This window comes from Malania oleifera, chromosome 1 (genome assembly GCF_029873635.1).
Source record: "Malania oleifera isolate guangnan ecotype guangnan chromosome 1, ASM2987363v1, whole genome shotgun sequence".
NCBI lineage: Eukaryota > Viridiplantae > Streptophyta > Magnoliopsida > Santalales > Ximeniaceae > Malania > Malania oleifera.
The window spans coordinates 148143694-148168336 of NC_080417.1; the positions used below are offsets into that span (position 1 = coordinate 148143694).

Below are 24643 nucleotides of genomic sequence, written 5' to 3' on the forward strand. Positions count from 1 at the left end.
GTTGAGAATTCCCCTTATGAGTTTATCCCACATTGAAAAAATGGAATGGGTAATAGGTGCTTATATATATATATGGTTGGGTCAAAGACCCAATAGACTTAAACTTTTGGGAAGTTGGTGCTCACCCATGTGTATCAAACCTACTTATGAACTCTTCTGATGTTAACAATATTCACTTGAAAACTGTCACAAATGTGAATAAACTCTTCATGCGCGAGATCTTTTGCCTACCTAACTTAAGTGATGATAGGTCGAGGAATGGCCACCTGCAATAAGGTATAGTACATTTGAATCAAGGCGTAATGCAAATGTATATATGCCAAAGGACCACACTTATTGTACACACCAAAAAAAGGGGCCGCACTATTGGTATGCAAAAGCCAATGAGAATGCTAATTATTCAGAGTAAAAATGTATTTACTTTTTCTTGATTTGTCAAAATAATACAACTTGAGCAAGAAATACCCTTTCTTGTTGATCACAAAACCTGCTCTTTTTATTTGCCACACTCGTGTTTGGTTGGAACTTAACTCTATATAAATCTTTTTAAATGTTTAGGTCTAAGGTAGATTACTAATTAATGGGATTAGATTTGTCATTAGAATGGATGTGTTCAGTCACTGTGAAAAGTTATTATATTTAAATTTTTTTAAAAAAGTCAGTGCATTGAGAAGCAGGTTTGTAAATGAAATCTCTAGCCCAAAAAATACCCTTTCTTGTTGATCACAAAACCTGCTCTTTTTATTTGCCACACTCGTGTTTGGTTGGAACTTAACTCTATATAAATCTTTTTAAATGTTTAGGTCTAAGGTAGATTACTAATTAATGGGATTAGATTTGTCATTAGAATGGATGTGTTCAGTCACTGTGAAAAGTTATTATATTTAAATTTTTTTAAAAAAGTCAGTGCATTGAGAAGCAGGTTTGTAAATGAAATCTCTAGCCCAAAACCAGGTGCTAGCAGGTAGTGCACATGGACTGGAAAACCAGAGAGAGACAAGTGGTCCTGAGGTACATTTAATTACTGAGGTACCATACTGCATTTAATTGGAGCGGCAAGATATTTCCCTTCCCACTCCAATTATTATTCTATATATATATATATACACGAAAATAAATATATTTAGAGTACTCACCTACTCCTTTGCTTTCCTATTTGATAGCCTAACATTGATGATAGAATGCGATGCATTATTTCAACTAAAGAAAATCTGTGTATTTTCTTTTGATTTCTTAATTTCTTGCGTTTGATTTTTTCAAAAACATGGTTATATTGGTGAGGTCTTAGATTTAAATTTATATAAAATATAATACAAAACTAATATTAAAAGTTTCTTCCGATTCTTTCAAATTCTAATTCTAATTCTAATATTCATATTTTTCATACACATCCTAAAAGTAATTTTATATTATTGATTTGCATCTCAAAAAGTTGATGATTGACTTTTTGACAAGAATTTTTTTTATGTGAGAATTTAGGGTTTTTTTTGAAGAAGTGAAATTAGAAAATGATTTTTTATATTTTGAAAAAGATCTAAATGATTGTTCTCAATTCTTTTTAAATATTATAAAATCATCTCCACATATGCATTCTTGTATTTTGTAGAATAATACATATGTTTTAGCCAATTTATATATTTTAGTTAGCTTATAATTTTTTTTATTAAATACTCAATATTATCTTCTTCTTTTTTTCATGTCTTTTATGTAAGGCTACAAGCAAACTAAAATCGCTCAATATATTTAGGTTAGTAAGAATTTGTTTGGCCTCGTTCATTACACAAATGAGCATGTCTAAGTGCAAATTTGAAGAGTTGAACTTAGACATAAATAATTTTTACTTATTTCAACCTATGAGTGCCTCAATTATTGGCTTGGTGGGTCTTAGGTGGGTCCATTCAACATAGTTAAGTTAGATTCCATAGACTGAAGTCACCTTATTTATCCTTAAAAATGGGATTATTTGAGCATGAACTTGTTTAGCTCAAAGTCTCAAACCTAAATTCAATGATAAGACCGAGGCCCAAGGTTATTAGGTTGTCTTGGTTTTTTTGGGGGGGGGGGGGGTGGGTGTAGTAAAGAAACCTATGATAACATTAGTAAGAGTCATTTTTCGCCCTTTGTAAAAAAAATGATCAATGAAGAATATTACCATTAATAAAATTTTGATAATTTCTCAATTCTCACACATCGAAATATGAGATTTTAAAATAGTCAATCGGTTGATAAGCAACTCAATAACTCTTAAAATCATTATAGTATGGTTTTCTATTTAAAGACCTCCTTTGCTTAAGGTAAATTATCTTCCTTTTAACTCTCAAACACTCCCTCTATTTCATGTAAATACAAATTAACTAGGCATAAAAAAGGTACTTTCCACAAAGGGATCTTTTAATTTTTTTTTTTAAATTTTCTATATTTAAAAAGGAATAAGGTAGACCTCTTTTTCACTTCATATTTCATTATTTGAAAATTTTCCCAGCCCCTATCATACTCCAAATTGGTAGTTTCTAGTTTCCATATATCAACTATCTAGGATTGGTGCTACTTCAACCTCCCAAGCATTTCTTTTCTTTTATGGTTGGGAGGGCACAAAATAGGGTGAATGCTTATTGATTGTTAATGCAATGATCATAGTTTGACTTGGGTCAACCTTTACTTTAATAGTTTGACACCATTTATGAGAAGATGATTCACTTTCTCAAAAATTATAGTAATTTCAATAATGTCAAACTCTAGCAAAAGAGTCCTTGCTCGCTCGGACTTATTGCCCAAAGCATGACCGACAGTAGTAATCAAATTTGCCTATTCTCCATCATTAAGGAGTTGATCCTTACTAAATTGTGAAGTGGCAGCAATTGAATTTGTCTACCCTCTACAAATAGGGTTTCCTTATCAAAATACGGCATTGTAGTAATCAAATTTACAAATATAAAATTCATCAATGAACTTTTTAAAAAATTAAAATAAGGAATAAAAATTATTTCCACCATTCATCATGCCCTAAACTTCTCCACTAACGACTCTCTCTCTCTCTCTATTTTATTCCAAATCTCTTGTGATTCCTTGCCAAAATTAGAACAATATACATTCAATAGGAAATAACCAACACAAATACTCAAGTTTCAACATGGCTGGTTGGGCATTTGGGCTTCGATCTGTCCGCCCGGGCTTGATTGAGTTATGGGCCCTGAAACACTAATTGGGCCCAACTCATATTCATTACCCACCTATCCTCTCAGAAAGCCCAAACGAGGTTTTTATCCAGCGTCCATAAAAATGAGTCCGCAGGAGTGCAAGTCTGCAACCACTTCCCGGTCCCATTATGTACCCGATAACCCGCAAAAGAAACCGACAACCCATTAACAAAACCTCTCTCTCTCTCCCTCCCTCGTTCTCGGCCTCGCCCTCGGGGTTCTATTTTCCGCCATTAACGACCTTTGAGGACTGACATTTTCAATTTGTTCGACGCTAACATATTGCCGGGAAAACAACGAACTGAGGTAAATTCCTACATAATTGTCTCTGAAATTGTGGAACTCTGTAGTGTTCTGTCAGACTGCCTTTTTCCCCTAAAATTATAGGGTTTTTAGATAAAGCTTTCGCATGCTTTATTCTGTTTTGTTCGATCGCAGGATTTGGTTTCAATTCACTAGCACGTGGTGTTTTTCTCTGCCAATAATGTCGATTTTCGCCATGTTTTTCAATGGTATTCATTAGCACGCCAGCGGAGCAAGCTAGGCAGTGGGGGGGGGGAATTTATTTATTTATTTTTTGGATGGGGGGGGGGGATTTAGGGGAGCATAATTGTATGCTTGGGATGATTTGGGAGTTTTTTGATTGACTTCAACTCAGATTAGATTTCGAGAATTCCGTTAGCATGGTGTAGAACCCTTGAAAAATTGAGGAACAAAGAGAGACTAATATCAAGAAAGAAAATAGGATTCACACAGAAGTCATATTTAAAAATTTGCTTGTATTTCCACCTCTTCAGCAGCAGTTCCTGTATTCAATTGGGTTTGGGTTGCTTGAGTGAACATTCCAGCTGTGAGTGCGGTTTACCATAGTTGCTCTTAAAATGAGTCCCAATCCAATGGTGACAACATCCTTCAATACTAGATTCTGCTCCCATTCCAACAACAATAGCCTTAAGTCTCACTAGCTGGAGTTTGCTATATGGATCCTTTTCTGTCAATTTACACAATCATGGGCAATTTCCACTGACAATTTGAGGGCCATTAAATGCTTTTTCACTATTTCATTCCTAGCTATTTTAGGTCTATTCCTGCACCTTTTGCTATCACTAACAATAATTAGCTCATTGTGCACTTGCAGGGGTCCAAAGTCCAAACCATCGTAGTCTCTCCCTTATCTTGTAGAGGTGCTATGCTACCTTACTATGAATATTCATTCCTTAATTTATCTATTAACATTATACCGCTTATCTACCTGAGCATTCTACTTTTGACAACTTTTACTTTTTTGATATATTGTTTCTTAGTTGAGCAACATCCTTATCCATATAGCATAGCTAGTCTTGTAGGCTGTAGCCGTCTTATAAAATTAATTTTAAGTGTGTTCTAGATCTCACAACATGCCTTAAACACCTGTTCTTGGTCTAACTCTATGTATTATATCTTTTTCAATTTTTCTTTCAACTTCCATAGTAGACTCCAAGGTTTTAAACTCTACCAGTGCTATTAATTTTTTGTTGATTAAGTTTAATCTTTTCTACAATATTCCTCCTACTATAATTGAAATTATTTTTCGTATATTTTGTTTTATTTTTACTGATTTTCAAACCTTTGGACTCTAAAGATTTCCTTCGTAATTCTAACTTAGATTCTACTCCACCCCTTGTTTCATAAATCAAGACAATATCATCTGCGAAGAATCTCATTTTGGATACACCAAGTTCATCCATCACTAATGCAAAAGATAAGAGCTCAAAATAGATTCTTGATGCACACCTATTATTATTGGAAATTCTCCAAACTCTCCACCTAGATAGTCATTACACTATTGTACATATCTAGAATGACTATAGTATGCATACTCCCCCCCCCCCCTCCCCCCCTCTAGAATTCACAACTTTCCTAGGTACCCTATCATAGGATTTCTCTAAGCCAAAAAGCAATTGGAATGAAAATTCAAGACACTTGCCTCTCACGCTCGAAAACACTAACCATAAAAGCACAAACCATTCACCTCATGATTATATATAGTTATGACTGAAATGGAACAAGGAGGAGCATGGAAAAGTTTGAAAAACTCATTGTTAAGGTAATTTTGACATTAAGAAAATAATTCTAACTAAAGGCTTCTTGAAACATCTAATCTATATACCATATAAAAAAATCCTCTTATGAGTGGATGCTTGAGTGAAATACCAAAATACCCTTCTATTGATCTAAAGGAAAACTCGATCACATTCTCTAGGTCATTTTAAAAATTTAGCTAACTTGTCTCAATCACCGTCATAAAAATTTTCTACTCACAAGTTCCCATTTGTAAATATAAGTTCTTTCATCATAAATTGCCATGTGTACTTTCATTAAAAAAAAAAATTAAAGCCATGCATAGAGCATTCGTGCACACAACTAGTTTTGGATAATAGTATGTCTTTTGGTAGATAATAAGGACTTATGAGACCAAAAGAAAAGAAAAAAAAAACAGAAATGGCAAGATAAATTGTGTATATCAATGGAGGAAATAACGATGTCAAAAAGAATACAGGGATTCTCTACAATGACAAATTTAGGAAATAGATTTTGTCATAGCTTTTTTTACGAGAAACTTTGTCAAGACATTTGGTAGTCAATATCATGACAAGTTCTTTTGTTCCAAGCAGTTTGCCTCATTAAAAATATAAAGGAATTATTTCTTGTGCAATTAGTTTGAAAGATACCTAAGAAATGTCATCCAAGTCTCTTATTCCTTGTCATAAATCTGTATAGGTATTTGATAGTTGCATGGAGCAGAAGCACTTTCGGCTGCAGGGAAGCAGCGAGATGTTGAAGAGTCAAAAGTCTCAAAGAATTGATGGATCTAGAAAGTGTTTATGTAAATTATGGATATTGGAGACATAAATATTCATAATATTATAAAACTATATACGACAAACCCCAACATGCAAACTAACATAATTAAATAAAGACAATATTTTCAAACCACGGTGCATAAGAAGTTGCAAAACTACATTGTAACTTCTTTTTTATTCAATTAGTAATAATAAATTCTTAGGCATATCATATGAACCATGGCCCTTGTAAAAGTATTTTGAAGATTATTAAGTGGGGTTTGTGGTGCCAAGAGTGGGTTTCTCTTGTGATTGAGTGGTTATCAAGTTTATTTGCAAGAAGTGCCGAGGTTTTCAGTGGAAGCGCCACCTAATAAAGAGTTTTGTGTAACTAAGATTATTAAAAGGTGTGATCTAGTTTTTATTTTTGATTTATCATTTATGACTCAAAGTCACTTATCAAAAAAAAAAAAAAAAAAAGGAATTATGACCTGTCATGATTTCAAGGCATCACAGGTTATTGATGCCTTGATGGAACTCAAGCAAGTTCTTTTCTTTTACCTGCAAAATTACTTCCTTCTAAAATTTTATATTCTACTTCTTGAAGGGTTTTTGTGTGTGTGTTGATGGGTTTGGCTTCTCCTCTTGATTTGTCACTTAAGGTTGTGATTTTTTTCAAGGCATCAATGATTTTTTTCATGGAAATCAAACAGATATTCTTTCTTTTCTCTGCAAAATCATCTGCTTTATTAGTTTTGTTCTACTTCATGGAACTTTTTGCAGTGATGGATTTGGCTTCTCCAGAGAAAGGATTTGAAATAGCAAGCAATCTTGAGAAAGAAGACGGATCTGCTCTGGTTGGAACATTAGACCTTAATTTTGCAGCTGATAAAGATGTAAAGGCTGAAGAGTGTGTTTATACAAACTTAGCAATGAATGATAAAACTTTAGTTGATCTAAACGATGAGGAGCAACATGGGTCCCCCTCACTGCATGCTAATTTAAGATATGGGAATGCAGAATCTCCTTATAATGACTATTATTCTCCTGCAACCTCTGAATTTCATCATGATGTTTCAGTAAAAACTGAGAATTCTGCCCCTTCAAAGGAATTTGCTTTACCAATGGTTGCAAACCAAAGAGAGGAGATGGAGGACAGTTCTGATACAGATAGACCATTCTCATCTCCCCAAAATGCAAAAGAAAACGAATTCTTTTCAGGGAAGTCACAGCATGAGTTTGATAGATCTGAATGTGAGGACAAAGAGGAGGTAGCTATTAATTGCCAGGTGGAAAAAGTGTTGTCTTCTCCAATGTCACAACATGTTGATAAAGATTCTAATAGTGAAAATGATCACTTCTCCAAAATGTCCCCATCTCAGAGTGGAAAGTTTGACATGCTCCATTCTAGCCAGCAGTGTCCTTGTAGACCACTCGAACATTCAATTTCACCTTCGACAGCAAGACAAGCATCAGTTTCACCTGAGAGGTCTCCTTACACACATCAGTCTCCCAGTGGTCCATCATATTCACCTAGATTGTGTGGGCAGAACCATTCTTCTTTGCCTGAGAGATCTGATCTTAGTAAAGCTGTTTCCTCCCTTGATCAATTGTTACCGTCTGGTAGGTGGACTTCTGCTTCTCCCCACAATTCTCTGCAAGGTTGTGAGCAGAAGGATGGTCATTATTCTCCGAAGCACATAACTGGATCACCAAGAACCCACCATTCATCTCCAAAGCATCGAAGAAGGAAAAGGTCAGTGTCTCGGTCCCCTGTTGGACGAAGGGATTCCTCTTCTGGGCACAAAAGAGATTATCATGATCGATCTCGATCGCGGTCTCCCTACAGAAGAGATCATCGCAGAAGATCCCCAAGGTAATTCTATTTTCTTTTCTGAGTTGTTACAGGGTATCGTCTTCTAAACTAAAGGTAACGAATGTCAAATCTCAAGCTGGCAGCCATTCAGCACTCTTGAGGAGAGATGTGGGACTTAACTGACCTGGGTTTTCATTAAGGCGGGCGATTGCCAATCGCCTGGGTAACCATCTGTTAGTAATTAAAACAATGTACCATTTTCTACCTCAATTATATTGAAAAAATAATAATTAATTTTAAATTTTTCAGCAGTGACACAAAAATTTAATAATAGGCTGTGATTTTTTATTTCCAACTGGCAAATAAACTACACAAAAGATAATCTGGCTGTGATTTTTTATTTCCAACTGGAAAATAAACTACACAAAAGATAATCTTTGAATGGGTTTTGTTTGTCACTGGTGGTTAATCAAATCCTGTTCAACTGCCATTCCTTGTTTTAGTGTAAACTGTAAACCTCACGAGTGTGCTTAATAAGATTGACTTGTGCAACACTATCCTTGACTCAATCTGAGTGAACAAATTTCTTAACCCTATGTTTGGAGAAGCATTGGATTTGGATTTCTATTAGGTTTGGATAAGATGTAATATAAAATTGTATTGAAATTTGTCAAAATCCTCCCAAATCCAAATCGAAGGTCTGAAATCCATGCTCTCAAATGCAGCATGAGGTTCTGGTGTCTTAGCCATACGTGATTATCTTTTCTTTTCCTTATGCTGCAAAAAATGACTTGTTTTTCCTTCCATATGCCAGCTGATGGTTTGCTCCCGAGTATTATTTAGTAGTACAAGAAAGAAAACGTTCATTACCTATTCTTTCCAGAATCTAGTCCCTTGTGTGTTCAGAAATATCTATTTTGACCGTGCACCTCCCTGCTACCAAGCCTGTGACAAATTTTTTTCCCCTATGCGAACTCCCAGCCTCTTAATCAATCAGCTCTTTAACTTTATGCAAAATCTCATCAACCACTTAATCAAGCAGTGTTGTTTCAGTCCTTACCACAGAGGTTCTCAGTGCTCTGTAGTAAAGATTGATAGCACTTGTCGTTTATTTCAGGATGCTTTTTATCAGTTTCATTAACTCCGCCTGTGATGCACTTAATGTCTTAATTTTTTTCACACTCAGCTGGCCCCAAGCCTGGGTAAAGGAGGAGGGTTGCGTTAGGTAGTTGACAGCCAGTGTAAAATTTGTCAGATCACTATGATATGAATCCTTACAAAATATTTGTTGGGGCGTCTCCTACGAGCGACGTGTTGCACTTGAACCACCCGTTTGTAGCAAAAAGTGGGTGAGGGTGGGCTAGGTCGTCGCCTCGAAGTGACGCACTGTGTCAGCGCCCGGGTACGGTGTTAAATATGTTAGGGTTCTTGCATCATTCTAGATGTGGGCAGGTAAAGACGTTAGTTCAGGAAATTAGGATTAGATTAGCAACTTGGAATATAGAGACACTTACGAGTAAAAGCATGAAAATTGTGGATACAATGATTAGAAGAAGAATTAATACAATTTGCCTTCAAGAAACTAAGTGGGTGGGGGAGAAAGTTAGAGAAATTGATAAATTAAGATTTAAACTTTGGTACATTAGAAAAGAAAAACATAAGAATGGAGTAGACATTATTATAGATAAAAAACTTAAAAGATAGTGTTGTGGATGTAACTAGAGTAGGGGACAAAATTATAAAAATCAAGATGGTATTAAGACAAGAGATAATAAATATCATTAGTGCTTATGCTTCTCAAGTCGGCTTAACAAAAAATCTTAAGAGACAATTTTGGGAAGATATGGATAGTATAAGGCATACCAGGGACTGAGAAAATATTTATAGGAGGAGATTTGAATGGACACGTTGGAAGAGATAATAAAAATTATGAGAGGATACATAAAGGATATGGATATGGAGACAAAAATGAGTTTGGGGAGATGATCTTAGACTTTGTTATGTCATATGATTTTAGTATAATGAATACTTGCTTTAAGAAAAGAGAAGAACATTTAATAACCTTTAAAAGTGGACAAAATAGAAGTCAAATATATATTTTTTAACTAGGAGGGTAGATCATTTATCATGTAAGGATTGTAAAGTTATTCCAGGTGAAAGCCTAACCACACAACATAGAGTCTTAGTGTTAAATATATGCATTAAAAAATGGAAGAAAAATGATAAAATAAACCAGTGTAAGAGAACTAGATGGTGGAACCTAAAAGGAGAAAATGTAATAAAATTAAAAATAAAATAATCAAAGATGGAGATTGGACCATAAAGGATGAGATAGATACAAATACTCTTTGGAATGGATTAGTTAGCTCTATTAAAAAGATAGTAAAACAGAGGTGAATCAAGGGGAAGATTCTTGAATAGCAAAGAAAGTTGGTGGTGGAATAAAGATGTACAAAAGATCATAAAGACAAAAAGAATTTGGTATAAAACGTGGCAAAAATGTAGAAATAGAGATAACTTTGAAAAATATAGGGAGGCAAGAAAGGATGCAAAAAAGGTCGTTAGTGAAGCTAAATATAAATCATTTAATAGTTTGTATTATAGATTAGGTACAAAAGAAGGGGAAAGAGATATATTTAAACTTGCTAAAGTTAGAGAAAGGAAAAGTAAGAACTTAGGAAATGTAAAATGTATAAAAAGTGAGGATAATATTGTCTTGGTTAAGGACAAAGACATTAAAGAAAGATAGCGAAGTTACTTTAGTAAGTTATTTAATGAAAACCAAATAGAAGGCTTAAACTTAGAATTGTCAAATGAGAAAAAGACTAAAAATATGAGATTTATTCGCAAAATTAGAGTTAACGAAGTTAAGTTTACACTAAAAAAGATGAAAAATGGGATAGCTATGGGACTAGATAACATCCCAATTGAAGTTTGGAAATGCTTAGGTGATAATGGAATTATATGGTTAACTAATTTATTTAATACAATTGTAAAAATTAAGAAAATGCCAGATGAATGGAGGAAAAATACTTTAATACCTATATACAAAGATAAAAGAGATATTCAAAATTGTAATAACTATTGTGGAATTAAACTTATGAGTCATACGATGAAATTATGGGAAAGGGTAGTTGAACAAAGATTAAGGTTAGAAACGAAGGTCTCAAAAAATCAATTTGGTCTTATGCTTGGGAGATCTACCACAGAAGCTATTTATCTTTTAAGAAGATTAATGGAAAAGTGTAGGGAAAAGAAGAGGGACTTGCATATGATATTTATTGACCTTGAGAAAACATATGATAGGATACCTAGAGAAGTTCTATAGTGGGTTTTAGAAAAAAAGGGTGTATGTAATAGGTATACCAATGTCATTAAGGATATGTACGATGAAGTAATGACTAGTGTAAGGACTATAGACGAAGAAACTAGAGAATTTCCAATCACGATAGGTGTACATCAAGGATCTGCTCTGAGTCCTTATCTTTTTGCTTTAGTGATGGACCAATTGACTAAAAGTATTCAAAAGGAGGTTCCATGGTGTGTGTTGTTTGCAGATGGTATTGTATTAATTGATGAAATTAGAGACAAAGTAGAGACTGAGTTAGAATTATGGAGAGAAGTTTTGAAATCTAGAAGCTTTAGGATAAGTAGAAATAAGACAGAATATATGAAATGTAATTTCAATAATGATAAGAGGAATATTGGAGACAAAGTTAAACTTTATGATGAAGAAATAAATAGCACTTGTAGATTTCAATACTTTGGATCTATTATGCAAGCTGAATGAGAAATTGAAGATGATGTAATGCATAGAGTTAAAGTAGGTTGGGTAAAAAGGAGAAGTGCTTCAAGTGTGCTCTGTGATCGTAGAATGCCCTTATAATTGAAAGGGAAGTTTTATAGGACAACTATAAGACCAGTTATGCTATATGGATTGGAATGTTGGGCGACGAAGAAACATAATATCCAAAAAGTAAAAGTTGCCGAGATGAGAAGGATGAGTGGTATGATATTGAAAGATAAATTAAGGAATGGATGTATTCGTGATAAATTAGGTGTAGCTCCTATAGAAGATAAGGTAAGGGAGGGACGTCTCAGATGGTATGGACACTTGCAATGTAGGCCACATAGTGCACCTGTGAGGAAGAGTGACTTAGTTACTGTGGGGGGTAGTAGAAGGGGTAGAGGTAGACTTAAAATGATTTGGGAGGAGGTAGTGAGTAAGGATTTAATATCCTTGAATCTATCAAAAGAAATGGTCCATGATCGCATAAATTGGCGGAAAAAGATCATATAGCCAACCCTACCTAGTGGGACTAAGGCTTGGTGTTTTTTTGTTGTTGTTGTTTTTATCAGTTTCGTTCTTACAATGAATTCCTTCTCTCCATGGATCATATTTCCATCCTAAAGTTCTACCAAAGTCTTTAGAAATACCTCTTCCTTCTTCCCTGTGCCTTTAAGAGTGCTCTTTGTTTTACCCCAAGTGAGAACACTTCATGAATTTCCTTCTTATCTCAGTGACAAGGTAAGCAGGAAGTGGATGATGCCAGGCTGCGAGCTATAAATTCAAGATACATGTATAAGATCCTTAAACATTGCCATGCGTTCACTATTTAAAGAAGTAGGTTTAAGTTTTAAGATATAGAACCACTTTTTCCACTTATTAAAAAGTGGGAAAATTTTCAAGATATAGGGCCTAGTGAATATCATCTCCCAGTTTAACTTCTCAAGGCCTTTTCTGATCCCATTAGCAGGACCATACTGCATAAGCTTAGTAACTAGAATTCCATATAGTTTATGTACATGACAGAAGCTCTCTTATGGTGAATTTGAAGATCCACCCTTCCTTTCTTGTCTTTACTTGCCATTAGAACATGGTGAAAAATTTACCTGCCTCCAATACTCATGCATGCTGCAATCCTTTTTAAATGGTGTGGACTAACCTTGCCATCAATTTCCACCATCCTTCTTTCAGACTACTGAGGCAGAAAATGAAAGTCTACAAGCTTCTTGGGCACTTTCTTCCAGCAAGGCTGAAAATGGTTTCTATGCACATGCACCTTGCAAAATGAAACATAGCATTCTTACTATCCACATTATCATCCCCATTAAGTCAGCTGTTTTTATTATCTCCTCATCTTCTTTTGCTGAGCTTATCCAACAATTGTTTGATGAATTATTTTAATAGTGAAATTCTTTTCACAATTTGTTTGCATCAAACATTTCCCTCCATTATGAATTTCAGATAAAGATAGAAGATTGTTGAACTTATCCCTCTTAAGTATATTCTGAATGATTTAGAGCAATGTTACCTAGAATGCGAAAAGATTTGGTCAACACGTGCTCTAAAGTGGTACATTAGTGGTATGCTTACATGGATATATTGAGGAGAAATGTGTATTGACTCGTGTATATCAGATGTTTCTATATCTAGAAGAGATTTTCTTTTGTGAAATTGATTAACAGTGGCTAAAAATAGAATTATCACACAATAATTCTTCACTTCTATTAAAAAAATATAAATTGTGTGGAAAAGATAAAAATTAATACTTTGGATCTCTAGATTCAGCATTCTGGAGAAAAAATGTACCTTGTTTGAGGACATTTGTACCAATTTGCAGTTTGATAGGGTGTAGCATTTTGTGGTAATATGTTTTGATGAAACCTTAGGGCTTCCGAAGGAGCAGAAGCATCTCTTAATACTAATTAGAAAAGGCGGATTAAAAGTTTAACACATTGTGTTTTTGGTTGGAAAGGACAACATTTTTCTAATACAGAGGCCGCCATTTATTTTGTAGATACTATATATTAGTAAATTTTGGTTTTATATTTGGGTTGAACTATAGTGGTGCCATGAGAGGATCTTCTTGTATTTGCCTGTTAAAAAAAATGGAATATCAGTTATGCAAGCACACAGTTTTGGGGGTGTTATTTTGTTCAAGTAGAGTCTGAAATTCCTATCACTGCCTTATGGAGTTTTGTGGATTTTTATTTCCTGTTAATCTCTTTCGTACCAAAGGCAAGTACTCCATGAGGGGCCATCTTAATTTTCATCCTTTGCTATTGACATATACAGTCATCACCAGTGTTATCAATGCCAGAGATCAATGTTATCAATGTCATAGGAGCTCTCTTTCTTTATGCATCACATGGATAACTTCCTTCGGCTAGGGCTCCAAATGGTATTGACTTCTTTTTGTCCAAAGAACATTGCATTGTTTTGTGAAGAGTTGAAGTGACAGTGCTATGATGGGAAGTAAATTTTAGATGCTTCACCGATGAAATTTTTAGGAGATTTCTGGTGCCATGCCTGCATCTAGTCCCCAGGATTGATCCATACCCCAGTTTTTTTGTTTTTTTCCCTTTCTTCAGTGTATTACCTTTCTAGTTTATTCATTCATTTATTTTAATTAATTAATTTATTTTTTGGAGTTGTGGGGCGGTGGGGTGGGGTGCTGAGGCATCCTCTTCTTTTTTAGTTTATGGTCCTGGATCAGAACCAGGCATACTCACTGTCCTGCTTTTAGATTAGAAAATTTGCTGTGGAAGCTAACATCATGACTCTGCCCTACTCTCTAGTATGTTGATCATGTTGTGTGTGTGTGTGTTTTATTTTTATTTTTTGTTGTAATAATGATGGTAATTTTCTTTTTGTTTTATTGTTTTAGAAGGTATTCTCCAAGGCACAGATCTCCATTAGTTTATCATTCTCGCCATCGATCTCCAAGACGCAGACCATGGTCACCACCTCGTAATAGGAGTACTGGATTGGGGAAACCTGGGAAAAATTTATTTGTTGCAGGATTCAGCTTTTTGACTACAGAAAAAGATTTGGAGAGGAAGTTCTCGAAGTTTGGTCGTGTAAGGGATGTTCGTATTGTTCGGGATAAGAGGTATGCTTATCATATCTTTTTTTTTTTTTGGTAAATGATGCGCTTTATTTTCTTTTGATATATTTCTTTAATCATGGAAATAAAAAATGAATATTTTTTTTATTCTAGATGAAATAGTTTGCTACACACACCCACATATTTAACATGCAAGCACCATTGCAGTTGTTGAGAGATTGCCTCGTGGCTCAAATAATGAATACTGTCATATTAAATATTAGTTATTTGTATATGAAATATTATTTAAAACTAAGTAAATATTGAATTGAATATTATAAAGATATTATTAAACATTACATCAGTTGGTTTAATAGCAGTGGATATAGACATATTATATTAATCTATGTGCCTATTTATGTACATATATATTTATATTTTGAAAAACATATATATGTATAATTTGCCCCCATATAAATAATATAGTTACTAAATATAAATAGATAGCTGTTTTTTTAATCAACATAGAGAAATTTTATTAAAAAGAGGCATCAAGGGGGTGCCACCCAAGTACAAAGGAAACAACAACAGAGAAACATCCCTTACTGGAATGTGTCAAGAAAACCTTCGAAGGCTTTTTTGTTCTCTTCCCTCCACACCCCTAAAAAATAGCTAGGGGAATGAGGTAGAGCAACTTTCTTCCTTCCTTATTTGATCATATCCCTTTCCAAGCCCATAGTTCACCCGCCACCATAGTTGTTGTGATCCACGTCTACTTGACGATGGAGATGGCTAAGTTCCACATTTTCATGGTCCATGAACAATGGAGAATGGCATGATTTGCCATTTCTGTCTGCTCTAGGCATAAAAAGGCATTTATTGACAAGAGAAAAGTGTTTTTTTTTTTTTTTTTTTAAATCTGAAGATTGTCCATGGTAAGGATCTTTCTAAGAGTTGCTTCCCATATGAAAAAGCAACCTTTTATAGGGCCTGCCATTTTCCAAATAAGTTGGGAAGTTGGTGCTACACCCTGTCAAGAAGCTAAGATGTTTATAGAAAGAGCTGACCGTGAAGTTTCCATCCTTGTTCAAAACCTATTTGGGCTCATTGGAAGTGACCTGGCTGAATCTTCTAAGATACCTGTAAAAATATGTAAGATTATCAAGCTCCCAATTGAAAGCTTTCCTATTCATGGGATTATTCCAAACCTTCTCCTGGTTGGTGTAATCCAGGTGTTGGCTAATGAGGGCATCTTTGTCACAAGCTAGCTTGAAGATGGAAGGGCAAGAGGAGCTGATCTGGGATTTGTCACACCAGATATCATGCCAAAAGAACACATCGTCTCCACTCCCCGCATGAAAGTAAATGAGTGAAGAATTTTTCCCATTCCCTTATGATATATCTCCAAACACCTGTATTGTGAGCTTCTTTTGATTCTTTAGAGTTCCAACCATTATGAGACTGTTCTTGATAGAAATGACATCCCTTTAGAAGTGATTTTTCTGTGATAAATCTCCAAAGCCATTTCCATAGAAAAGGGCCTTATTAAAGATAAGAAGGGATCTGAGGCCAAGACCGCATTTTTGCAAAGGTTGTTTAACCATCCCCCATCTAACGAGGTGATATTTTAAAATGTCACCCGTGTTCCACCAAAGGACTCTTCTTTGGATGCCCTCCAATAGCTTGGCAACCGTATTGGGGGATAGGAAAAAGAGACATGTAAGCAAACTGGGTGATTGGACAGAGTACTTTTGATGAGTGTGAATCTACCGCCCTTTGACAAAAACAGTTCATTTTCCATCCAGCAAGTTTATTTTTGAACTTGCCAACAATGGGGTCGCAAATACCCGTATCCTTGAACTATTGGAAGGATCTGAGCTTAAAGCCAAGGAGACTTGCAAGAAAAGGACCGATTATAATGATTTCACTTTTGGCCAAATTCATTTTTAAGCATGAAACCACTTCGAAACAGAGGATAATGCATCTAAGATTAAGAATTTGTTTAGGCTCGTCCTCACAAACGATTCCTTACAAAAGATGATAGTCTCACCTGCAAAAAGGAGATGCGTGATTTGCGTAGTCATTGTTCCTTCTGATGCTAATCCCCTTGAGCAGGTCACCTTCATTGGCATCTGTTATCATAAGACCCAGAACTTCCATCATCATGAGAAACAGAAGGGGAGAAAGGGGGTCACCTTGTCTCAGACCACGTTACGATCTGAAGAAATCAATAGGGCGGCCATTTATCACCACTGAGAAAGATGGGGTAGAGTTACACTGATCAATCCATTGCACAAAGATTTCCCAAAACCCATTGTCCTAAGAGTATAGACATGGTCAAAAGCCTTCCCCATATCCAGCTTGCACACAAATCCTCTTTTCCCACCCCTAATGTAGGCATCCACAACTTCATTGGCAATCAGACCAGCATCCTGCCTACTTGCAATGAAGGCATGCTGTTATTTTTCAACAACTTCTGAAATTGCATATTGAGCCTAGCTCTGCCAACCAAGCTGATGGGGCAGAAGTCTTGGGTGTTACAAATGCTGGGTTTTTAAGGAATCAAGGAGATAAAGGTTGAGTTGATACGAGACACAAAATTTCCAGTTCTATGGATATCTTCAAAAAATCCAATCATATAGAGGTCCCAGTTCATTTGGAAGAAAGCCATGTTAAAGACCATCAGGACTGGAAGCTTTATCCCCATTGCAACTCTTTAGAGCTTGAACAATTTCCGCTTCCTCAAAAGCCCTCTTAGGCCACCGAACTGTGGAGAGGCTCAGGTTTCTAAACATAATGCCATCTACCGCTGGTCCCCATGACTCTAGTTTGGTATACAAGGCTTTGAAGATACTGCAAATACCCCTTTTGACCCCCTTCATCCTCCAAAATCTCTCCTTCCACTTCTACTCTGGTTATCATATTGAATCTGCAGTGCACATTAGCTGCTTAGTGGAAGAACTAGTATTCCTATCCCTTCAACCAAATAACCATTGATTTTTTCCTCCAAGCAATTTCCTCCTGAGGCGATGACTTGGGCAAGATCTTTTTTGAGGACAAGCCTTCTGTACTATTCTCCACTTTTAGACCCTCACTGGTTGTCTTTTCATCCAGCCCCTTAATGTTGTCAAGAAACTCTTTTTTCCTCAGAATAATGTTGCCAAAAACATTTTTGTTCTACCACATCAATTTTTATTTGAGCAATTTCAATTTTGAGGCAGCCACTGGCCTTCCTTTCAAATTGTGGCTTGAACCACTAGGTCTTGACTTGACCATCAAACCCTTCATGTTTTAACCACATGTTGTCAAAGTGGAAAGGTGTTGGGCCTCACTTGATTCCCTCTGTGTCAATGGGGATTGGAAAGTGGTTTGAGATAGGGCAAGGGTGTAAGGACTGGGTAACCTTCGGGAAGTGTTAGTCCCAATCAGAGGAAATTAAGAATTTGTCAATCCTTGAGTGTGAAGGATTCTCCCTCGAATTTGACCACAGGGAAGGATCATCAATGATGGGGAGGTCAATGAGAGCATAAACATTGACAAAATCATGAAACTCTTGCATGCAAATAGACTCGGATGATCTCCCAGCCCTTTTCATGAGGATATAAGATCATTTTAAAGTCACCCCCAGAAACCCACAGATTATCCCATTTGTCTTTAATTTCCATGGGCTAATTCCATAAAAGATGTCTAGAAGGCCCTTTACTCCATAGAACCCTGTGAAGTTCCAAACAAAATTGTCTTCTAGACTCTTGAACAAACAGGAGACTCTGAAGGCATCGATGGAATGATCCAGCAATTCCACAACCAGATCATTCCATATAATAAAAATACCTCCCTAATTATTTGTCACATTCAGCGCAATCCATTTACATTTCTTAATTCCCATAAACTATTGACCAACCAGCTATCAATGGAATTCACCTTTGTTTCCTGAAAGCAAACGGCATCCCCTTTCCAGTCATAGAAAGACGATCTGACTACAGATATTTTTGTTTTTTTTTTGTTTTATTTAGTCCCCTCACATTCCATGAGATTAGTTTCCTCAACATAGGATTAAATCACCAACTCGGATGCTTCCAGCCTCCCCCTCCCTCAAATCAGAATACCCTTCCGGTTTGTCATAATTCACCGAGCATTCCAATCTCTTTACCTCCCTACTTGTGCCTTTCTTATGGCTTCGGCCTTGCATGCCCGCCTCCCCCCCCCCCCCCCCCTTCTCCCCTCCCCTCCCCTCCCCTCCTCGACAGAAGTTGTCTTCTTTTCTTCTCTATTTCCTCAAATGATCGCATTGCTCTTTCCTCCAAACCTTCAAAAGGTACCCCAATAGTCTAACCAACCAAGTTCATTTTGCGAAGCACTCAATTGGACACCTGCGGTTTGAAGTCAGTACTATCTAATTCCATCTCATTAAATTCCCTCAAAGTTGGAGAGGGAGGGAGGGAGGGGGGGCTGTCTTCAGCACTCAGCAAATCTGTGACTGCAGATCAGCCAAGACGGGAATCAACCTTTTCGATCTGGACTTTCTGGACCTGTTGTGAGTGGGCCCCATCTGGAGGGAAGGGGGTATGGCAGCTGGGTTTCCAGGTGGGGGTGTTTTTTTTTTGGGGAAGCTGAAAGTGAAACCACCTGGGCTGAACACGAGGGATTTGCAGTCTAGCCCCCAAATCCTTGCAACTTGCGCAAGTGGTGGGCCAAAGAGAGCTAGGCCCATGAGATGCGAAAGGAAGAACATTAGGGGCTCTCCTGCCCTTGCAACTTCTTGGACGACGCATGTGAAGGATAGTGTGTCTCACACACCTTATCCACCATCTTCATCTGCGACTTGGCAAAGGGAAGTCTGATGCAGACACCACAGTGAGGCAGGCATAGTTGACCTCCAAGGGAATCTTAGTCACAGCTCGTTTGGGATTGACTTCGACTGGTAAATTTTAGGGAGCTCCTTAATTAGTTTGGTAATATCACAAGTTTGGACTAAATTTAAATTTAATCCACTTGCTTCTCAAGTTCCTTCATTGACTGTCACTTTCATTAATTTTCTGCTTAATTTTTACAAAGTAAATGAAGATATATAATATGTATTACTATAACAAAATATTATATTTTGTATAGGTTAATAAAAATTAAGCATTCTAAAAACTAATGTTGTATTGAAACTTTCATTTAAGATTATTGATTGATAGATATTAGGAACTATTAGTTGTGAGCCATAGAGGAACCTTAGTCCCAAGTTTGTTGGTGGTCCAATTCTACGGTAAGTAACTATTGACCTAGATATGGTTTCATTACATAAATCTAGACTCTTGTTGAGGAATATCTAATATCTATCTATCCATTAGTGCATGAGCATGTTTGTATATATGTATATTGAAGAAACATATCTATATATATTATTGTAACCTTATAAAAATAATAAAGGTGGTAGGAAAAATGGTTATTATTTATAAAAAGTCTACTTGATAGGATAAAAAATTATTTGCACCGACTATATTTTACATTTATATAACTTTTACAAAAGAACTATATTTGTAACTTTCATGTCCAAAATCAGAGTATCATTGTTTCTGAAATTTCAAATATTTCCTAAAACAAATTGCTTGACTAAAAATATGTTTGCTTTTTTATAAGTTGCTATTCTTCTTAAGCTTCTGATTTAGTTTAATGATATCACAATTTTAGACTAAATGTCTGCATAGTGCTCTTACTTCTCAAGTTTCTTTGTTGTTTTTGCTTCTTTCATTAGTTGTTCCCTTCATTTTTACAAGATTAATGAAGATATATAATATATATTACTATGATAAAATATTATATTTTGTGTAGGTTAATAAAACCTAAGGATTTTAGTAACATGTAGTATGGAAACTTTTATTTTAAACTTTTAATTGATAGTTTTTTGGACTTATTAATTGTAAGCCATAGAGCAACCTTGATCCCAATGTTGTTGGTGGTCCTATTCTTTGACGTGTTATTATTGACTCAAATGGAGAGGCTTTTACTACATAAATGCGCACACATTTATATATTGACAAAACATGAGGGTGGGCCTTGGATCAATGATAAGATTGCTCCTTTTTGACCGTTTGTTCATTGGTTCGAGTCCAAAGAAACAGTCTCTTTGCATAAAAAACAAAGGTAAGGCGGCATACGCTGTGACGACCTTCTCCCTACCTTGCAAATGGGGAGCTTTGTGTCCCAGAGATGCCAGGGGATATTGAAAAAACAAATCTATATATAATTGGTCCCCATAAAAATAATATAATTACTAAGTATGAACGGATATATCTATAGCAACACTGACAACCTTCCCCCTACCCTTGCAAATGGGGAGCTTTATGGCCCAGAGACGCCAGAGGATATTGAAATAACAGATCTATATATAATTGGTCCCCATAAAAATAATATAATTACTAAGTATAAACGGATATATCTATAACAATTCTACATGATAAGGTTAAAAAAAAAAAAGCATTTTGCATTGATTATATTACATTTATATCATTTTCATGAAAGCACTATATTTATAACTTTCATGTCCAAAAATTCAAAGTATCAATTTATCAATAAATTTATTTATTTCCTAAAAAAAATTACTTAATTAAAAATATGTTGAGTTTTTTATGAGTGGCCATTCTTCTCAAGGTCCTTAATTAATTTAGTAATATCATGATTTTAGACCAAATTTCAATTTGACCCACTTGCTTCTCAAGTTTCTTCTTTGACTCGTCTCTTTCTTTAGTTTTCCCCTTCAGTTTTACAAGATAAACGAAGATGCATAATATATATTACTACAACAAATATTGTATTTTGTGTAGAGTAACAAAATTAAGCATTCTAACAACCAATTTTGTTATGAAATTTTCATTTAAATTAATGATTGAGAGATGTTAGGAATTACTAATTGTAAGTTCTAAGCCATAGAGCAAACTTGGTTTTCTTGAAAATGTGATTGAGAATCTATACATTATAAAAATTTGTTTATTCTGTGCCCTACTGTTTATACTAAAAAGTTAGCTATAAATTGTATGGAGACTATTAGAGGCTGCTGCAATGAAGCATGCGGTGCAACCTTATTTAGATTAAGCATATATTAGATGCTTATTTCGAAAGTTTTTCGTGTGAAATACAGCAACATGCCTATGGTAATGAATTTTAAATAATGAATAATAAAATAAATAAATCCCGTGCATTACACTGGTGTACAAGTAGTTTTAAATATGAAGATGTCAAATAATATGTTTGACATTTTAGTAAGCTGCTACAATGAGCTTATTAAAAACTATAATGGGAACATGGTGGCATAGGGAGCACAACATGAAGATATTCTGACATTAATTTATTTTATGCTTTAAACACAGTGCTATCAGCGCCTGGTTGGTGTTTCTTGTGTATAGCAATTTGCTCCAAAACTTCTTTAGAAAGGCATATTCATTGTTTTTCATGTAAAACTTTCCATAGAACTTCATGAAATCATTTAAATAATTCTAGACCTTTGTCAAACTTGAGAATCTTTAAAAAAAAGGTGCAACAAGAAATATTGTGGGATGAAATTGATCTTGAAGGTGACTGTTTTGATAAGTTTGATCTGGATATTAGGGTAGTCATATGCCACACACTTATGCATACCCTTGATGGTAGTTAGAGACTTTTAACTCCAAAAGATTCACATTTTCTTGTTTTGATTTTTCTGGAGTATTGGCCAACATGAAATGACTGCTCACATTATTCTGGAAATGATGACGTAGAGTTGCCTCTCTCTTGACATTGCAATATGGTTTTGGAATAGTCCGTGTATATCCATGTCCTTCACATTTGGAATTTTCTGGAACTGAAAATGCAGTTAAATGTTTATCTTGCCTTCTAATGCTTTACATGGTAAGTCTGCAAATTATTATTTACACATAAGCATTTGAATGAGTGCTATATTCTTGTATTTGAATTTAGTTCCTCTGCAAATACTGTTGGTTGAAGCTTGCTTTTTCTTCTCCATATGTAAGGTCGGGAGATTCTCGTGGTTTTGGTTTCTTATCCTTGCAAAGGGATGAAGAGGCAGATGCAGCAATCAGGGCTCTTGATGAGACTGAGTGGAATGGTCGGATTATTCTTGTGGAGAAGTCAAAAACTTCAGGGCGTTAAAGCTTTATGTTCTGGTTGCCTAATCCAAATTAGTTATTGAGTTCAAAATTTGATGCAACTTCGCTATGTTGCTAAAACTGGTTTTTCTTTTTCAACTATGTAAAACCATTGCTATCGATGATGACATGAAATGGTTTATAAAGATACCTGGTAATGAATGCCTGGGAAAAGATAGTTTAGCATCAGGATTTTGATGTTATGTTTTATTGTATGTGCTTTCTCAATATCTTAAAGTTGGGACATTTAAATTCTGTTGTATTTTTTCATTAATGACTACAGTGTTCAAGGGAATCTTGTTACCGACTAGTTGCAGATTGTTACTTGAGGAATTTTACTGCACTAAATTTCTTACACTTGGTTGCTCATTTGTATTTATCCAATCAATCTATCTGGAATAACTGTTCAATGAAATCCTCTTTCAGGGTTCTTGTTGGTTAGAAATGAGAATTCAGTACCTTTTTGTCAGAATTGGACTCCATTATACAACTATAGCTAGCTGGGCACTTTCAGATTAGTACATGCTTGCACAATTTGCTGTTTTTAAATGGACTCGGGAGTTACATGTATCTATTCAGTGCCTGGGCTCTAAAGTAAGGCACTGTGCTACCTTCCCTTGGTTCCCAATTGTGCCACTGTACCCTTCTGTGGTCAACATTCATAATCCATTTCTAGTCAACATTCATAATCCATTTCTAGTGTTTTGCATATTTTGTGCGCTTTCATTTCTCACTTTCTCCATCTGCTTGTAACACATTCTAGAGATTGCTTCTTTTGCTGCAGGCTATGTGTATTCTTTAGGGGTGATTGGGAATGAAATGTGCTCACCTACTTGGTATTTCTGTTGAACCATTTGTGTGCCTGGAATTCAGTAAGCAGATCTTTTGGTGGGTGCAAATTATAATTTTGGTACAACGCTTGGGAGCTTAGTCTGAAAGCAATCACTTTGTCCCGATCCTTTGGCTCAGTGAGTGCTCAACAAGTACATTCCTCCTTGCCAGATTGCTATTTTGAACTTTTTTCTTTCTAGGTACGGCTGAGAAACTCTTGCAGCAGATGTATATGGTTGCTTTATTATTCGCCTTCATTTTGCTGTGTGTTCAGACTCAAATGCCACAGGTTTAGGTGAGCCATGCATGCTTTTGGTGGATGTTTGGTGCCAAGGATTTATATTCTAGAAAATGACTAGTCTTCCCCTCCCATTCAAAACACATGCACACATGCATAAAGTCCCAATTAATAATGACAATCAAATTATATTTCCTCATGGATGATAACAAAGCCAGTGCCTTGCTGTATTTCTGTTTAATTGTTATTTTTCTTCTCTTGGATCTTGTCAAGGAAAAACCTAAAACCTTACCCTCAAGGGCATGCCCGGATTATTGAAGCTGGGAAAGAAGTGAACATGCATGACCCTGTTGAAATTTTATGGTGATTTAACAAAAAGGGTATGCTGAACATCAGGTCTGGTCCGCATGAATTGAAAATCAGAGTCCATAGTCATAGCTTCCAGATGACCTGTTGGTCCCCTTGAGTTCAAATTTCCTAGTCTATAGTCATGGCGTCCAGGTTATGCTTTGAAAGATCTGGTGGAAACCCAGAGGTTGAAGAATTCAAGAACCCAAGGTGCAGTTGTGGAATGAATGATGCTGAAGTAACTAGTCCTTTTCTTTTCTCTTCCTTTTTCCTGGGCTTGAAGGGAATGATACTGAACCATTACAGAATTGGCAGTTTCTTTCACAATGTAAGATCTTAGAAAGCATATTTTAATGAGCAAAGGTGCATGATTGCGATGAATATGAGCACTTCTACTGCAACAGCAATCTGAGATTTGGAATTTATGTTTCCAAA

General features: G+C 35.6%; 1 protein-coding gene across 9 annotated transcripts; it reads left to right on the forward strand.

The window, feature by feature from the left end:
• Positions 1–3301: 3301 nt before the first annotated feature.
• On the forward strand, positions 3302–23260 carry LOC131160310 (RNA-binding protein rsd1-like). 9 transcript variants are annotated; one of them, XM_058115861.1, is made up of 6 exons: positions 3324–3503; positions 4336–4381; positions 5958–6426; positions 6803–7895; positions 14507–14731; positions 22657–23101. In XM_058115861.1, the coding sequence occupies exons 4-6, from the start codon at positions 6805–6807 to the stop codon at positions 22793–22795; spliced, it is 1455 nt and encodes a 484-aa protein (XP_057971844.1). In that variant the 5' UTR covers positions 3324–3503; positions 4336–4381; positions 5958–6426; positions 6803–6804; the 3' UTR covers positions 22796–23101. The 9 variants fall into 9 exon arrangements, with proteins under 9 accessions (XP_057971852.1, XP_057971855.1, XP_057971898.1 ...); XM_058115907.1 differs by having other exon boundaries at positions 14510–14731; XM_058115872.1 differs by lacking the exon at positions 5958–6426 and having other exon boundaries at positions 3304–3503.
• Positions 23261–24643: the final 1383 nt, after the last annotated feature.